Genomic DNA, 15,278 nt, shown 5'->3' with positions numbered 1-15,278 from the left:
TGTAATTAAAATGATCTTGTAGAGACATATAGATGAAAAAGGCAAGATATGCTTCCTGGAGCAAAGGCTCACTGACAAGAAATCAAGTAATAAATAGAGACATCATTATTTTCAAGGCAAGATTTTAATAAACTGGGCTATATGTTTCCTGGACTGAGAATTCTTTTCTTCTGCTCACATTTCCAAGTAAAGACTACAAGCAGATAGATCATTTTGTCCATGTACAGTTTCTGCTGAATATATAAAAATCTACTGAAGATTAACCTTCAGTTCACAGCACACTACTCTCATTTGAGGCTGTAAAGATCAATGGTAATATTGAAGCTGATTGAGCTGACCTATACTCCTGAAATTTAGCATGGGAAGTGCTGTAAAAGTAGAGAACACATGGGGTAGCTGTGAAAAAGACCCGAGCTAGCAGCAAACCTGTGGGTGAACAGATTTTTGAGTCTCTGAAACTTGCATTTTCTTTTAAACGAGATTTAGCATGTGTCATGAGATCAGATAAAGACTGGATACTTTAAACATGCGGATGTTTGGCTCACCAGTTCTAGAGTCTAAAAACTGATGATAAACAACTGTATTTATGGAACAGAAACTACTGTTGTCCCTGTAAGTTATGAAACAAGACTATTTATATAACATAAAAAACCACAGTGACGAAAAAAAGATTCTTAATATGACTAAATCAATCATTGAGTTGCATCTCTTGTACATCCTTGTGAAACACATAGCTCCTGGAGATAGCAATCACAGGTGAGAGGAAAAATAACTACAGCAACAACAGTTATATTAGTGCTGCCAAGGTATGAATGAAATAAAAGCAGCATCCCCGTTCTACATCATCCTTACTTGTGTAACAACATGCTTTCAAAATGAATTTGAAGCTTACCATCAACAATGCCCTCATGAAGAGATCCATATCGGCTGTATCTGTGAGTAGGTGAATGCTGACAATGTCCGCCCCGCTGCGGTCAGCTCCTATAGACACACGACTTGCATCTCCTCCAAAGCTAGCAATGTTCTGCTGCACCCACTTCAGAGCTGCCAACTGATCCAAAAGGCCAGCATTTCCACTCACCTCAGAAGAGCCTGTTGTGGGAAATAAAGAAATATGAGAAGAAATTAACCTAAAAACATTTGATTTTTTCATTAATGTTACATTTTTAGCAGCTCTTGCAGCTGGACCTTGATACCAGAGCATAAGAGGATGGAGTAGTCTTTTCCATAGTTTAAAAGTCTATAGATATCTCTTCCAAGGTCACAGATTTATTTATTTATTTATTTATTTATTTTACAAACAAACAAAAAATCACAACAAAACAAAAAAAGCTCTCCATGCTAGCATACAATGCTCTGGGCCTTGTTCAGTTAAGATACACATCTGGTACAGATCTGGTGAAAGTGAGAGATGATAGATACCAGAACTGTAAACCTAAAATTTGAACTCATCTACCAAACCAAGGGTAGTTACCATGCTTCCTTATTTGTTAAACCCCTGAAATAATCATTGCTCCAGTTTTTAAGCTTCATTTAGATGCCTCATAGGAGGAGACATGAATCCAGGCTCGGGCTTAAAATGAATTAAAACCAAGCAAAAATCAGTGTTTGCTAAATTCATTTGACTATTTCTCTGGAGTACATCTTATTGCATCTTTCCTGTATCTCTTTTTCACCTAGCCTGTCTTTTATGTCATTTATGTCACAACATCTTTGATTTCTTTAACCATACTTACAAGTAATACCTCTAATTTATAATATCTCAGTATGTATACTTTCAGATTGACCTATGTCCAACTGATAGAGGTATGAAGTGTAAGTATTCATATTTTTGTTCCTATTAAAATGAAAAATAATTGTATATTTTTAATATTTAGCCATCACTACTGAAAAGACTACCTTATTTTCAACACCACCCAGTGGTAAACTGATATTTCAATTAAAGAAAACTAATGTTGAAAACATCTGGTTATGTAACCTCCCTAGTCCAGCTGAAGTTTATATCAATAAAAGCAGAAAAAAAATAATTCCTACACAGTCTCTAAGAAAGGAAGACAGAATGATTATTCATTCACTATCTACTTCTTTTTAATCCACAATGAACCATTCATTCTTAATGATTCAAAATTATCCACATCTAAAACTAGAAAAAAAGCCAAGAGAAAACAGAAAAGTCGGGAATAGAAGCCTAACTCAAACTATTTGTTTTTTCCATTGCCAAGATCAAATAGCACACTTTTAAGGAGTAAACTCAAAGACGCAGTACACTAGGGAAGCGAAAGTACAGATAGTGGAATGAAAAGCTGAACCTTGGTGGACAGTTAACCCTTTATTAGGTTAAGAATGATTGAAAGCATACATCCTGTAGAAGATATCCACACAACTACTGTAATGAATTACTGAGATATCACAGACTAATTTAGAATAGAATACAGAGGAGACCAGATGATTGATATCCTTGCAGTTCTTAAAGATACCCATATCACAATAGCTGTCGCTATAATTGTCCTTTCAGGAGGACAGACGAAGTGAATAAATGGGAACTACAACCTTCTGCCTATAGTCATAGTTTCAACTGATTAAGCCAAGCCACAGCAGTTAAACAATGGAGGAAATACTTTCCTTGCCTTAGTGCTTAGGGGTTTTTTTGAGTTTGTTCTGCCCACAGTGATCAGTTCCCACAGTTCTCAGTCCAGCAACGAAGCCACTCTGTGCTGTTAAAAAAAAACCAACTCATTTCAAGGGCTTGCTGCAGGCCTCACAAGAACTCCCCAGAGGAAGTGAAATCCATGTAAATGTTTTAGCCATATTTTGCCTCACTACCAGTAGGCTAAACAGCAAGACCAAGGAGGGAAATATAAATAGTTCCTTCTGGTTCTGGAGAAAAAAGCACAGGTTGTGATATGTACCATGCTGGGGAACTGATGCATGCACTGGCATTCACAGTAGTTAGAGCAAAAGAAATATATCTTTACATCTCAAGTGAATCTTTTTTGTTCCTAGAGAGATAGCCTTGGATATAAATCTCTTTTTGCAGGAAAATATCACATTCCCGGGACCACGGGAGAATGAAAAGAAACTGGTATTCAGAAGGAAGCAGACAATGTCAAACACATGCATTTCTGTTATTACCAAACTGGAGAAAAACAATAGTGCTAAATTGAAGCAAGAAGATCCTGTTTAATACGACATCATGGACTCTTTTACAAGAAGTAGGCCTAAAAATGTGACCACGTTCTCTATACCCTTGCCATCCAAATCACTGGCAACTCACCTTAGCTTTTCTGGAAGCAAAGTTATAGGTAAAAACATTAGTAAGAATGTGACTAGTAGAATAGTAGAACTATTTGCAGCTTTAATGGGTGACAGGAAATTAAATTAAACTCTCAGTATATTTAAAAGAATAAGTGAGTTTTAACTCCCTACAAAAAACATGTCAATAGGAGGCCAAAACCACTACAGACATAAAAAATCAAACAAGCAACAATGAAATCTGTTGTGTTTTTTTTTTTTTTTTTCACTATCCTTTCTCCCCAAAAACCTCAATTTAAACCCTTCATTTCCAGTTTTGCAATTTATGGCAAGTCAAAAGGGAAGATTCAGCACTTTGTTTAGTTGGACAATGAAATCTATATCTCTTAGAGGACCATAACTTTTGCTTGTAGTTTCAGGACCTTCTAACAGCCCTGTTCCTAATGTCCCCACAATCTTAAGTGTGAACTCCTTCCCCTTTGAAAATTGTAGCAAAGGTCCAGGATTCACCCAAGATTTTAAGCAAAAATGAAAACATCCCTGAAATATCATTAAGGGTTTGGTTTCAATCTTGAGATTTGAGCCAGCTTGAAAAATTTAATTGAAAATCTCCAGTGGGTACTATTCATGTCCAGAGAAGAAGTTAGTGATACTCCATCAGCCTGCAGTGGAGCAAAGAATAAAAATTGCAGTGGGAGCACTGCTTGCTGGAATTGGTATGACTGAAAATCCACATTGACTATGAGCCTGGTACAGATATATCTAACCCTCATGGACTGAAGGAGACATGGGGAGGCTGGAGTGTGACACTGAAAGAATGTTTAGGGCTTCCCATGAATGTGGTGCTTAGCCTGTTCCTTGAAAACAGTCGCCTTGCTTGCTCCACTTCCCTCAGGACCAACAGGATTTTCCTAAATGCACACCAAGGATTTCCCGTGGGGGAAGAGGACAAAAGACTGCACTTGTTCCTGGCCCCACCTCAAGAGTTCAAAGGAGAATGTTCCTGAATACTCCTACCCAACACATGGTCCAAAGCTGCTGTAGCAAGCCACCTCTATCTGAAGGTTTGCAGCAATGTCAATTCAGTACAACAAATGCTCATGTACTGCTTTTGTGGGACATGAATGCAGATCCCTGTGAAACGGAGGTTGGAAAATTCCTCCTGCTCACTATACTATGGACTTCAGTATAAATGCTGCTATGAAATATTCAGCCCAGCTAGCAGTTTCCACTTAGGAAGAAAGCTAGGTGAGATTCACAAGGTTGAAGGAGGGTAGTGAGTAACGCGTAGGCAGTGCTGCGTAATGGAAGCTTGCAAAACATATATCCACACTTCATTTGGCTCTAGCCAGAATGTAGCCACAGTATCACTTTCATAAGCATCCGCTTTGCAGTGATGAAAACTGTGATTCTTTCCCCAGATACACCTATTACCAGCTTCATATCTAAATGACTAAGGAGTTTGTAGTTCCAGGCCTCTAGATACTGAATGAAGAACAGGCTTTGCTGGGAGTGAGCTTTGAACAAAAAAGGACAACAGAAAAGGGAAACAATGCGAATAGCTGCATCAATAACCCCAAACAAGGCAAAATTCACCCAGTGTCACCAACAGTGGATATTCAAAAGAATTATGCTGCAAAGTATGCTGCATGTATGCAAAGTATGCATGATTTGCAAGCATGGAAAAAACTGCTAAAGGTTACAAAGCTACTGAAGTGTCTACTGGAGAGAAAAAGGATTGTCTGCCACACTGAGGAAGTCAAACTCCTCTTGCAACTGTTGCATTTTCCCACTATGGTTCTTTACCTTATATTCCCTTTCCCCAGCCAGAACTAAACAATGGTAGAAAGAAAAGCATTCCCTACTTGCTTAAACAAGCATATCTAATAAAAGAGACACACACACACACACACAAACCACACACACAAAGACCAGACATCACCACCAAAAGGTTTAGGGAAATGTGAATATGCATTTTCATGTGTACGTACCTCTTTGCACAACACAAAATCCTCTGTACAATGGGAATTTGTATATATATATATTTTAATAGCAATTGGTTTTAGCAGGTAATAGGACAGCAAAAGTGTCCTTTACACTGGATTATAGGAAAAGGGATGGAAAAATAGAAACTGTGGATTTGCAGTCACATCTGTGACAGTAAAAGGGGCTAACAGAATTCTTATACAGCAAGTCCTTCAGAGGAAACATGAGGGTGCTAAATATGAGTACAATATACCTGAAGCACTGTGCTCAGCTCTGGGGCCCCAGCACAAGAAGGAAATGGATGTATTAGAATGAGTCCAGAGGAGGGGCCATGAAGCACCTCAGGGGGTTGGAGCACCTTTCCTTTGAAAACAGGCTGAGGGAGTTGGGGTTGTTCAGCCTGAAGAAGAGAAGGCTCCGGGAAGACCTTACAGTGCCCTGCCAGTGCCTAAAGGGGCCTACAGGAAAGCTGGGAAAGGTTCAGTGATAGGACAAGGAGTAATGGCTTTAATCTAAAAGAGGTAAAATATAGATTAGATATAAGGAAGAAATTATTTCCTCTGAGAGTAGTGAGGCATTGGCACAGGTTGCCCAGAGAAGCTGTGGATGCCCCATCCGTGGAGCTGTTCAAGGCCAGGCTGGATGGGGCTTTGTGCAACCTGGTCTGGTGGGAAGTGTCCCTACCCAGGGCAGAGGGGTTGGAAATGTATGGACTTTAAGGTCCCTTCCAACCCAAACCATTCTGTGATTCTGTGATAAAGCATTAGCATAATGTTGTGGATGGAAAAGCTGAAAGTCAGAAACCTTGAAAACCACATCCACAGTAACACACCACTGAAATTATAAGTAAATGTAATACATAACCTATTTCAGTGTGTCTCCACAATACCTGGTATCCACAGTTTCATTTGCAAACAGAAGTCTAGCTCGATATAGATGTTTATTCTTGTCTCTTTGCCTCTTCGTCTCCATCCTCTCTTCTTTCCCTTCTGATCAAGTTCCCATAATTCCCCCCCCCCCCCAGTAAAGCCAAAGCCAAAGACTTCTGAAAAGTCTTAACCTTTTTTTTTTTTTTTTTTAACAGAGGCGTCTAAGAACGTAATTTAGCCCACAGTTGTGTTCTAGAAATCCATCATTTACCTGTACTGAGGAAGCCAAAAACCCCAACCCTGTAGCTTGCTGTTACAACAATGGTGTTACTGATTGCAGCGAGGTATGAGCCATCTATGGTTGTCTTTCCTGCTTCAGTGTTGCCACTCCCTCCGTTGTGGAAGAACAACAGCACCGACATGTTTTTGACCTGTAGTGATAAACAATCAGGTTGGTATCTCCTTTTGTAGGTCACTGATGAGAACACCATCTTCCCCTTAAAATTATCTTAGCCATTCGTAACTCTTTAACAGTGAGCGCAACGAGATGATATTTGGCCATCTATCTGTAACTCGAGGACATAACTGTCCACAATGAACTGCACACCATTTAAGAGCACCCTGAATCCTATGCCCAGTATAAAGAAGACCTAACGGCACAACTCTGTTGTTCCAATAAACTGCTCTATCAGGTTAGCTCAAGGCAAACCATCCCTTAATTGGCCACTGAACATTTGGTAGACTTGTCTTTGCTGTAACATTTCTTTATAGAAACACTCATGACAAGTTCAGACAACTGGGAAACCTGAGAAGGAACAGACCTGTTGGGTAGATCCTTTGTGTGCAGGACCAACTCAATACCTTTGCAGGGCTGATTTCTCCTCTCCAGTCTTCAGCACTCAAACATTCAGCCTAGTCTCACTTGACAAGACCCTAGCCTTGTCCCTTCATAATTCCCCATGTAGACTTTCCCTTCCTAGATATACAGATGGATCCTGCAGGGAGAACTCGTGCCTGCACTGGAGAGATTTGTGCCTGCACTGGAGGGTTTTCTGCACTGAGACAACCCAGCAACACTACCAGCATGGGAAGGAGCTATAATTGGCTGCTGCTCCTTGCAGAGCTAACTGATTTCCCTCAGAAACAGGATTTTTCCCAAAGCAGGACCACATCAGTGTGCACCCTTCTGTCGTGGTTCCGCTCAAGTGGGCAGCCGAGCTCCACCACAGCCGCTCTCTCACTCCCCCTCCTCAAAGAGGAATGGGTAGAAAATATGTGAAAAGGGCTCAAAGGTTGAGATAAGGACGAGAAAATCATGCAGTAATTATTGTAATGGGCAAAACAGACTCGGCATAAGGAGATAGTAAGATTTATTGCTTATTACTAACAAGCTAGAGAAGTGAGAAACAAAGGAAAGAAACCAAAAGCACCTTCCCCCCCCACCCACCCTCTTCCACCTCCTCCCCCCGAGCGGCGCAAGGGAATGGGGGAATGGGGGTTATGGTCAGTCCACAGCACTTCTTCTCTGCCGCTCTTTCTCGGTCACTCTCGTCCCCTGCGCTGTGGGGTCCCACCCACGGGACACAGTCCTTGATGAACTGATCCAGCGTGGGCTTCCCACAGGCAGCAGCTCTTCCAGAACTGCTCCAGATATGGGTCCGTACCATGGGGTCCATCCCTCAGGAGAAAACTGCTCCAACCTGGCTCCCCCACTGGCAGCAGCTCCTGCCAGGTCACCTACTCCTGTGTGGTCTCCTCTCCATGGGCTACAGTTCCGGCCCGGAATCTGCTCCAGCAGGGGTCTTCCACAGGCGGCAGCCTCCGTCGGTGCAGGGCCACCTGCTCCACCGTGGTCTCCTCCACGGGCTGCAGCGTGGAACCCTGCTCCACCGTGGTACTCCATGGGCTGCAGGGGGACATCCTGCTTCACCATGGTCCTCACCACAGGCCGCAGGGGACTTCTGCTCCGGCGCCTGGAGCACCTCTCCCCCTCCTTCTACACTGACCTTGGCACCTGCAAGGCTGTTCCTCACTCCTTTCACTCTCCCAGCCGCTGTGTGGCACAGCGTTTTTTTCCCTGTCTTAAATATGCTTTCACAGAGGCGCAAAACAACATCGCTTATTAGCTCAGCTCTGGAAAACAATGGGGCCCTTACCAAACATGGGGCAGCTTCTAGATCCTTCTCACAGAAACCACACCTATGGCCCCCTACTACCAAAACCTTGCCACGTAAACCCACTACACCTTCTCAACACATGCAGCTGGGCTGCTGCTGCATGACCAGCACAGCAGCAGAGCTGCCCAAAAGGCTCCACCAGATTACAGATCCACCAAGATGACACTCAGAAGAAATACCAGTGAAACATCCTAAATTTTACATCCAGCACTTTCAACCCCTATTGCCCTCTTTAGTACCATCCTGAAGGAGGCTCCTCTGCTCAGCAGCACCATCACACACATGTACACACATCCTGCTTCTTGCTTTGGCAGCTGGTGGTGTTTTTCAAAGAAGGGCTGGTGGCCCCTGCAGCAGCATCAAAGTACATCTGAGGTTTGTTTTTCCCTGAAGCTAGAAGGCACTGAGCTCTGCTGTCATTTTTTGGATGGAACTTAGCTAAATACAGCAATCCTGTCTGCTCTGGCAAAGGAGGTTTCCAGCAAAAATGCGACTGGCTGTACAGGAAGAGGAGCAGCAGAGAAGAGATGGTTGCAGCCTCCTGCAAAAGTACATGAGACAAGCTGTCCTCAGCTGCCCTTAATTTGTCACAATTCTGTGTGCTGAAATGGCATCCCTACCTCCCCTCACTCGTCTAGCTGGGTAATTATTTCAGAGGCATCTTATGAACACCATAATGTTATCAAGAAACACCCAAAAATTGCAAGCACTGAAATGTGCTGTTCTCAGGAACTTCTGATTCTGAAGAGAAGTTGCCTCATCCACTGCACCTTGCCACTGGTTCCCATTTCTGCACAGCACACAGCATGGACAGAAAGTAAAGATGAAGGAAATGGGGAAGCAAAGATGAAAGAACTTGTTTTCACATGGAAATTCATTCTAAAATGCAATCACATTGAGACACATCAGCAGAGTGGTCAAATGTGATGTCAAGCCTGCTCTGTCCCCTCAGCTCACCACTGTTAAGCCTGAGTTTGGAAATGGGCATTTCCTGTATGTCCTCATCCTGCATAACACCCTGACCTCCAGCTGCCTTGTAAGGCATATATTACAGTATGTCAGGCAACTTTACTCAACACTGTACTGAAGAAAAGATAAGAAAGCTGAAAACAAGAGAAAAAAGTTAGAGGGCAAAACAAAGCCTGCTGCAACATATATGGAGCAATTTAGGGGAAGATGCAGCACAAGGGCTGTGCGCTGTGTTTGGAAGTAGCATCCCCATTTTTAGTTTGCATGAAGCAATGACAGACCCCTCTCCTACATAAAGGTAAATTTTCATGAAAAATAATTTGAGCTTTAATCCCAAGGGACTGCAGTCTCAGATCTCATGAATTTAGGCATTTGTGATGAAGGCTTTTAAAAATGACTGCCTTCCCATTTCTTGTTAGGCTTTTTAACAGCATAGCACAAGTATTTTTATGCTGTAATTGAACTATGCTTCAGACAATGAAACAATTGATATCATCTCTCTGTATATATTTGATAGCCTATATATATACATATTTACATATTTACTATACATTAGCTGCTGGATAATTTATTTTGAATGCAAGTAGATTTCCCCCAGGTTCTCAACCAAAATTCAAGCAAGCACTGCAGTTAAATCCATGAGGTGGATAAGCTATCAAGGCAGAAGAAACCCATGGCCTTAACTAAAGCCTACTGACTTCTGCTGCAGCTTCTTCACCCACCATCACTTGATTGCTAACTCAGATGGAGCACCACTAGTGACAGTGCAAGGCTCCAGCAAGGCCCACTGGCCTCTGGGATGAGCAGGGCCACCACATTCCTCACAGACAGGCCACAGTTGCCACATGGCTACTGCTCAGCACAGGTTTTTGCACGGTACTTAGCAATGAAATGCAGACGGACGCAATTTGAGACGTAAAATCTGTGCAAAGACTTCCAGCTGGGACACGGTCAGATGCCTCCTGCTTGCTTAGCTAGCAGGGGATTTCTTCTGGGGAAACCAGCAGCTCTGCTGTGGTCCCGTGCCTGCAAGGGCTTAGGCTACACGTGCTACCACTCAATGGGGAGAGAGGCTGCAAGTCAGCTCTAAATCTTTAGACTAAGGCTTTATGATATTCAGAACCATCTTCTCTGTGCTACTATAGAACACTTAATGAGTGATAATTAATGCAGGGATCGATATGAACCAGGCAACCTGCAGTGCTTTTAACAGCCTACAGTATTGCTCTGTAAGGAATTGAGTACACAAGAGATGCAATAAGGATGGGCATAACATATGAGGTGGACAAGATAAGGGGAGAGGTTATGGTTTCTCTTCTTATTTAGTGAAGAGTTTCAAGCTTTAATCTTGTATTTTAAGCCTTTGCACATCAAGCTGAAATGCAGCTTTGTTCTAATAGTGTGACAGGTGGTAATGGTTATAGGTGGAAAAAAGTACCTCAGGAGTGCCAGTTTTATTTGGAAGGTTGTGTGGTACACGTAGCTATGGAGGCAAAATGAGGTGATGTCATTTGTCTTCTCCAGGGCTTGACACTTAAAGAGTCCTTCGGTGGCAGGAACTAGTGCCCAGACTACGCTCTTGCTCAGGCTCAAAATGCTACTGAATGAACTCTGCGTTTGCTGCTCTCCAGGAGATTTTATATTTGATATTTACTAGCAATTTAACTTTCCATGGGCTGAAAATATAAAATTATAGCTCTCCATATGCGAGTTAAAAATGAAGCTCACCACAAAAAGAAACAGGAAAATGCCATGCCTTTTGCTCCCAGCTACTTCTGCAAAAACAGAGGTTTTGGTTCTCTCTTAGGCTAGACTTAGGCATGTGAAACAGTGACTTGACCAGACCTGCTTCTACCTCACAATAGTACAAAAGAGAGGAGGGATTAAGTCCACATCACTGCTAACGAGAACAGAAATGCCTATTTATTCTATCAGATGGTAGAAAATACAGTGCTTTTCAAATAAGCTAAATGGAGATGGCAAAATGCCTGAGACAGCAACCTGATGTTTTCAATAAGCAGTGACTGCACTCGACACAAAATGACAGTCTGGGACTGCAGGGAGAAAATACTTGGTCTTTCTATGATTAAATGGGTCTGCACAGGACTGTGCGCTCTGCTGTCAGCTCAGTAGCTAGACCAGCTCTTTCCAGACACATAGTATGACAGACACAAATTTCTGTCACCTTCCAAAAATGAATGCTACTGCAGAAATAAAAACCCCATTCCTGTACTCTGGGCCCGCTCTTCAATGGGATTCACATGTTACTCAGTGTCCTTCTTCCCAGCCCTCAGGGATTTGGCTGATCATCTAAGTCTGGCTCTAACTTGAAATTTTATTTTATATTTGTTTAGAATGAGAAATCCAAGAGTGACAATTTCTCAGATTGCATCATTAACCCAGTCGTCTTTTAAAGCTCTGTTTTTATTCTACTTGGACAGGACACAAATTAAGCATTGCTTGCTACCCTCATTCCTTACCATAGCCCCCATGGATGCAAACAGGGAATGGTAAAGAGGAGAAAAACCACCTTGTGCTGCTGCTCAACTGGTGGTAAGCGTTGGTGTGATGTGTTGTGTTATCGTTCACGGGACAAACTGCGTAATTTCAGGGACATTTCTGTCCCTTCTTTCTTCTCCTTTGCTGCCACTTTCCTCTTGTGTTTTGTTTCCCTTTTTGTCTCTCATTTCTAGCCTTTTAATTTTCTACCCTCCTCATTACCCAACGCAGCTAAGTGAAAGCCCATAGGGAATAAGTTTACACCAGTAAAGACATCAGAGTGTTTAATTTAACTGTGCAGTGCTTTGTGAACATCCCATGAAAAACAATCATTCACGCAAATTAAAAGTGCTCTGAAAAGGGACAATGCTAAGCTACAAAAATAATTCAACTTGTCTCCTACTTACTGTGGTGACAGGAACAAAGACGTTAAGATATAAGCAGTCTTCACTGACAAAGTATGACGGTGCCTCTCCATCCCCTGGTTGCCAGCAAGTTGACCTACAGAAACAGATTGAGAAAATTTCAACAAAAAGTCTTGTACTATTTTTCCACTGCTGCTATTTCCTTATATTTTGATGGATTGTTTAAATTTACAAAAAATCTTTAACTCTGTAATTAACTTTAACTCAATCACATTTAAAATTATGCCCCCTACTTACACCTCAGTAAGAAATAGGCAGGTTTGCAAACATATGTACAAATGCAAATCAAACAACCAACATAAAAAAAGACATCGTATTTTTATGACCATAATCCTTCCCTAGGAAATCAGAACCATTTTTAAAAATTAGGACTAGAAAATTATCCCCAGAAAGAGAAGTTCTGCTGAGGTAGACTGCACACCTATGCAATCCAGTCTTTTGCTGAAATGCTTTTTTTTTTTTCCCTAATGGTCTGTGGCGTACATATGTAAAAATATGGTAAGAATAAAATTTTAAATCATTTTAAAAAATCTGTTTGTCTAGCAATGTTAAAATAGCCTTTCAATAGGAATTCAGCCAGCTGGCCACATGCAGAAAATCATTTTCCAGCCACCATCCATATGATATTCATATGCTCAAGATTGCTCCACAGCACGAAGCAAGTGGATGACTTTTGCAGTTCAAATGCAAGCTATTTTGAAGCCAGTTCCATCTCATTCACAGACGTATTTATATCATATAATGAATCATGTAAAAGTGTCATAAATTATTAGGGAAGGAGCTAACAAAAGGCTATGGAAAAGACAGTACTATCTCGCAGAATTATTTCTAATCATTATTTTTGACTCCCTTGTAAAATGTCATACTGAAGGTGAAATTTAATTAAAAATTACAAGGAAAAGGACAAGCATTAGTTTAATTCTACAAAGTCGTCCATAAGGGAGATTCTCCATAAGGTGATGTTACTCAACATCTCTCATACTGCCATAGATAAGGACATATCTCCAACCAAAACTTCTCAAGTCATTTTAGGCAGAAAAAATACAAATCCCCAGGTAGAACCCCAGCTAGAATTACCAGCACAGTGTTCCACAGTACAGCAGAACTCGCTACCTGTGCTTACAGCTATTTCTTTAATTTTTGGCATCTGATCAGGAGTCCCAGCACCACCAGCTCCCAGGACCAACTCATGCCAAGACTGACTCCGAGGAAGGGCTGCTACCTGCTGAGGCAGGTCCACAGCAATTCCAGCAGCTGGACATTTTAATTTTTATTTTTTGGAAGTCTTTGATCAGGTTCAGGTTGATAAACAAATATTTCTCTTTGGCAATATTCTAATGTGAATTTATTGTATAAAAATATTGTGCAACACCAATATACTAAGAAATATATTTGTCAATACTTTTTGTATACATGGAGGTTGAAGTGCCTGTAATTCTCCAAGCTAAGCTCAAATATATACATATATATTTAATCTTAAATAAATAATGCAAGGTAATGGTAAAGCATTCCACTGGCCTAAGGAAGCACTGAGAATTCAATGGATAGAAGCAGACTAACCAAGGTCCCTATACTGCTCCTCACTGCAACACCAGGCATTGTCTTCAAAGAGAGCCAATGTAGGCAGATGAGTCTTACCAAAATCCTGGCAGACACCATTGTATGTCTGCATGCACAAAGAGTGGAGGGTGCATGTGTTAACATCACCATGCAGCTGAAGAAACAAAAGGCCACGATCTTACCAGATCCCTCCAACGTACACAAGTCTGTGTGCCTACTGTGGTTATGCTGTTAACACCCCCACAGCTCAGGTGCAACCTGAAGGATGAGACCACCAAAGGGCAAATGCTCTTTCAGCTCCCCACAATAAGGCTGTAGGTCTTTTCACTTAGTTTCAGGATTTACTAGAAACTTCTGGTGACAAGTCCTGAGTAGTGGAGGGACCAAACAGCTTCCACGTCTCTTAAATTTGTAGTTTCCTCAGGATGTGTTTCTACCAAAGCAGCAGTGGGTGATTTATATCAGGTCTGCAGAGTGCCATCCTCCCTCCAAGCTCCCTTGCAAAATCTCTCTCTTCTTAAGCATGTAAGCTTTTGGCCAGATCTGCCAGCTCATGTAGCTTGTCACTGATTACGTACACATGCCTCTCGGTACAGGGATTTGAGCAGGACTGCATGGCCAGCTGTGGCCAGGAGGATAACACAGAATCTCAGTAGACCTCAGGTTAGTATTCACTGTCTTGGAAGCACTTTGGTCAACATAGCTCAGTTCTCAGCCCTAACTTCTGGAATCCCCTCTAAAAAATGTTCACCAAATCCATCTGCTTCTCTCCTTTTCACTGTTTTTCTCTTCTTTTCACTGTTCAGTCTGCTGTGTCTTGTTTTTTTGGTATTTTTTAATCATTTTTTTTCCCTAGCAGATCTTCAATCTTCCTGCCTGCTAGGGAACAGTCAGCTTTTTAACCGATAGGAATGTGATGAGCTATCAGCTCTCTTGTATCAACTTCCTGTGTACGTGTACAGCATAGCTTGCTCAGGAGTGTTTTGCATGCTCTGTATTTTGCTTTCTATGAGATGCACTATGAGAAAGACCCTTGTTCCTAGCTATTGCCACATTTCTATTTGCTGTTTGTTTTTGTTTTTTTTTTTTTTTTTTGTTTGTTTGTTTGTTTGTTTGTTTAAATCCACAGTCCCGATACATTCCACAGTGGATATATTCTTAGTAGTGTCACTCAAACCCTGTTTTATTTCATCAAGGAATACACAGTCACAACTTGTTATTTCAGCTTACTAAAACAGTGGCATTCAGACCCATATCATAAGACTAAATGAAACACAAACATGCACACAAATGCCATTTCCATAATATACCTTCAACATAAACTTCGTAAACCTACTGAGCAGTGGTGTCAGCCCTGAAAGGCAGAGCTAACCACCAGGAAACATTAGACATAGGGACTTCGGAGAAATTTAGCCCATGCTCTAATGTGGTTCCTATGTCTTGTTTCCCCTTAATGTTTCCCCTTGAACATAAAATGTTCAGAGCTTCGGTACTTCCAGCTGTTTTTGGACAGAAAAGCCTATTTGAGTCCTGACCTAGAT

General features: G+C 41.6%; 1 protein-coding gene across 1 annotated transcript in view; it reads right to left on the bottom strand.

Annotated features, from left to right (window-relative positions):
* TG (thyroglobulin) overlaps positions 1-15,278 on the bottom strand; it is a 155,356-nt gene that overhangs the window by 60,544 nt on the left and 79,534 nt on the right. The window contains exons 36-38 of the mRNA XM_084511358.1: positions 12,160-12,253; positions 6,379-6,538; positions 893-1,092 (exon numbers count right to left, since the gene is read on the bottom strand). Coding sequence (XP_084367484.1) covers positions 893-1,092; positions 6,379-6,538; positions 12,160-12,253 — 454 coding nt within the window. The remainder of the gene's footprint in view (positions 1-892; positions 1,093-6,378; positions 6,539-12,159; positions 12,254-15,278) is intronic.

Source organism: Aythya ferina, assembly GCF_964211825.1.
Source record: "Aythya ferina genome assembly, chromosome: 2".
In the NCBI taxonomy this organism is placed as follows: domain Eukaryota; kingdom Metazoa; phylum Chordata; class Aves; order Anseriformes; family Anatidae; genus Aythya; species Aythya ferina.
The sequence above is the reverse complement of the archived record's forward strand: the minus strand, read 5'-3'. Positions and strand labels throughout refer to the sequence as shown.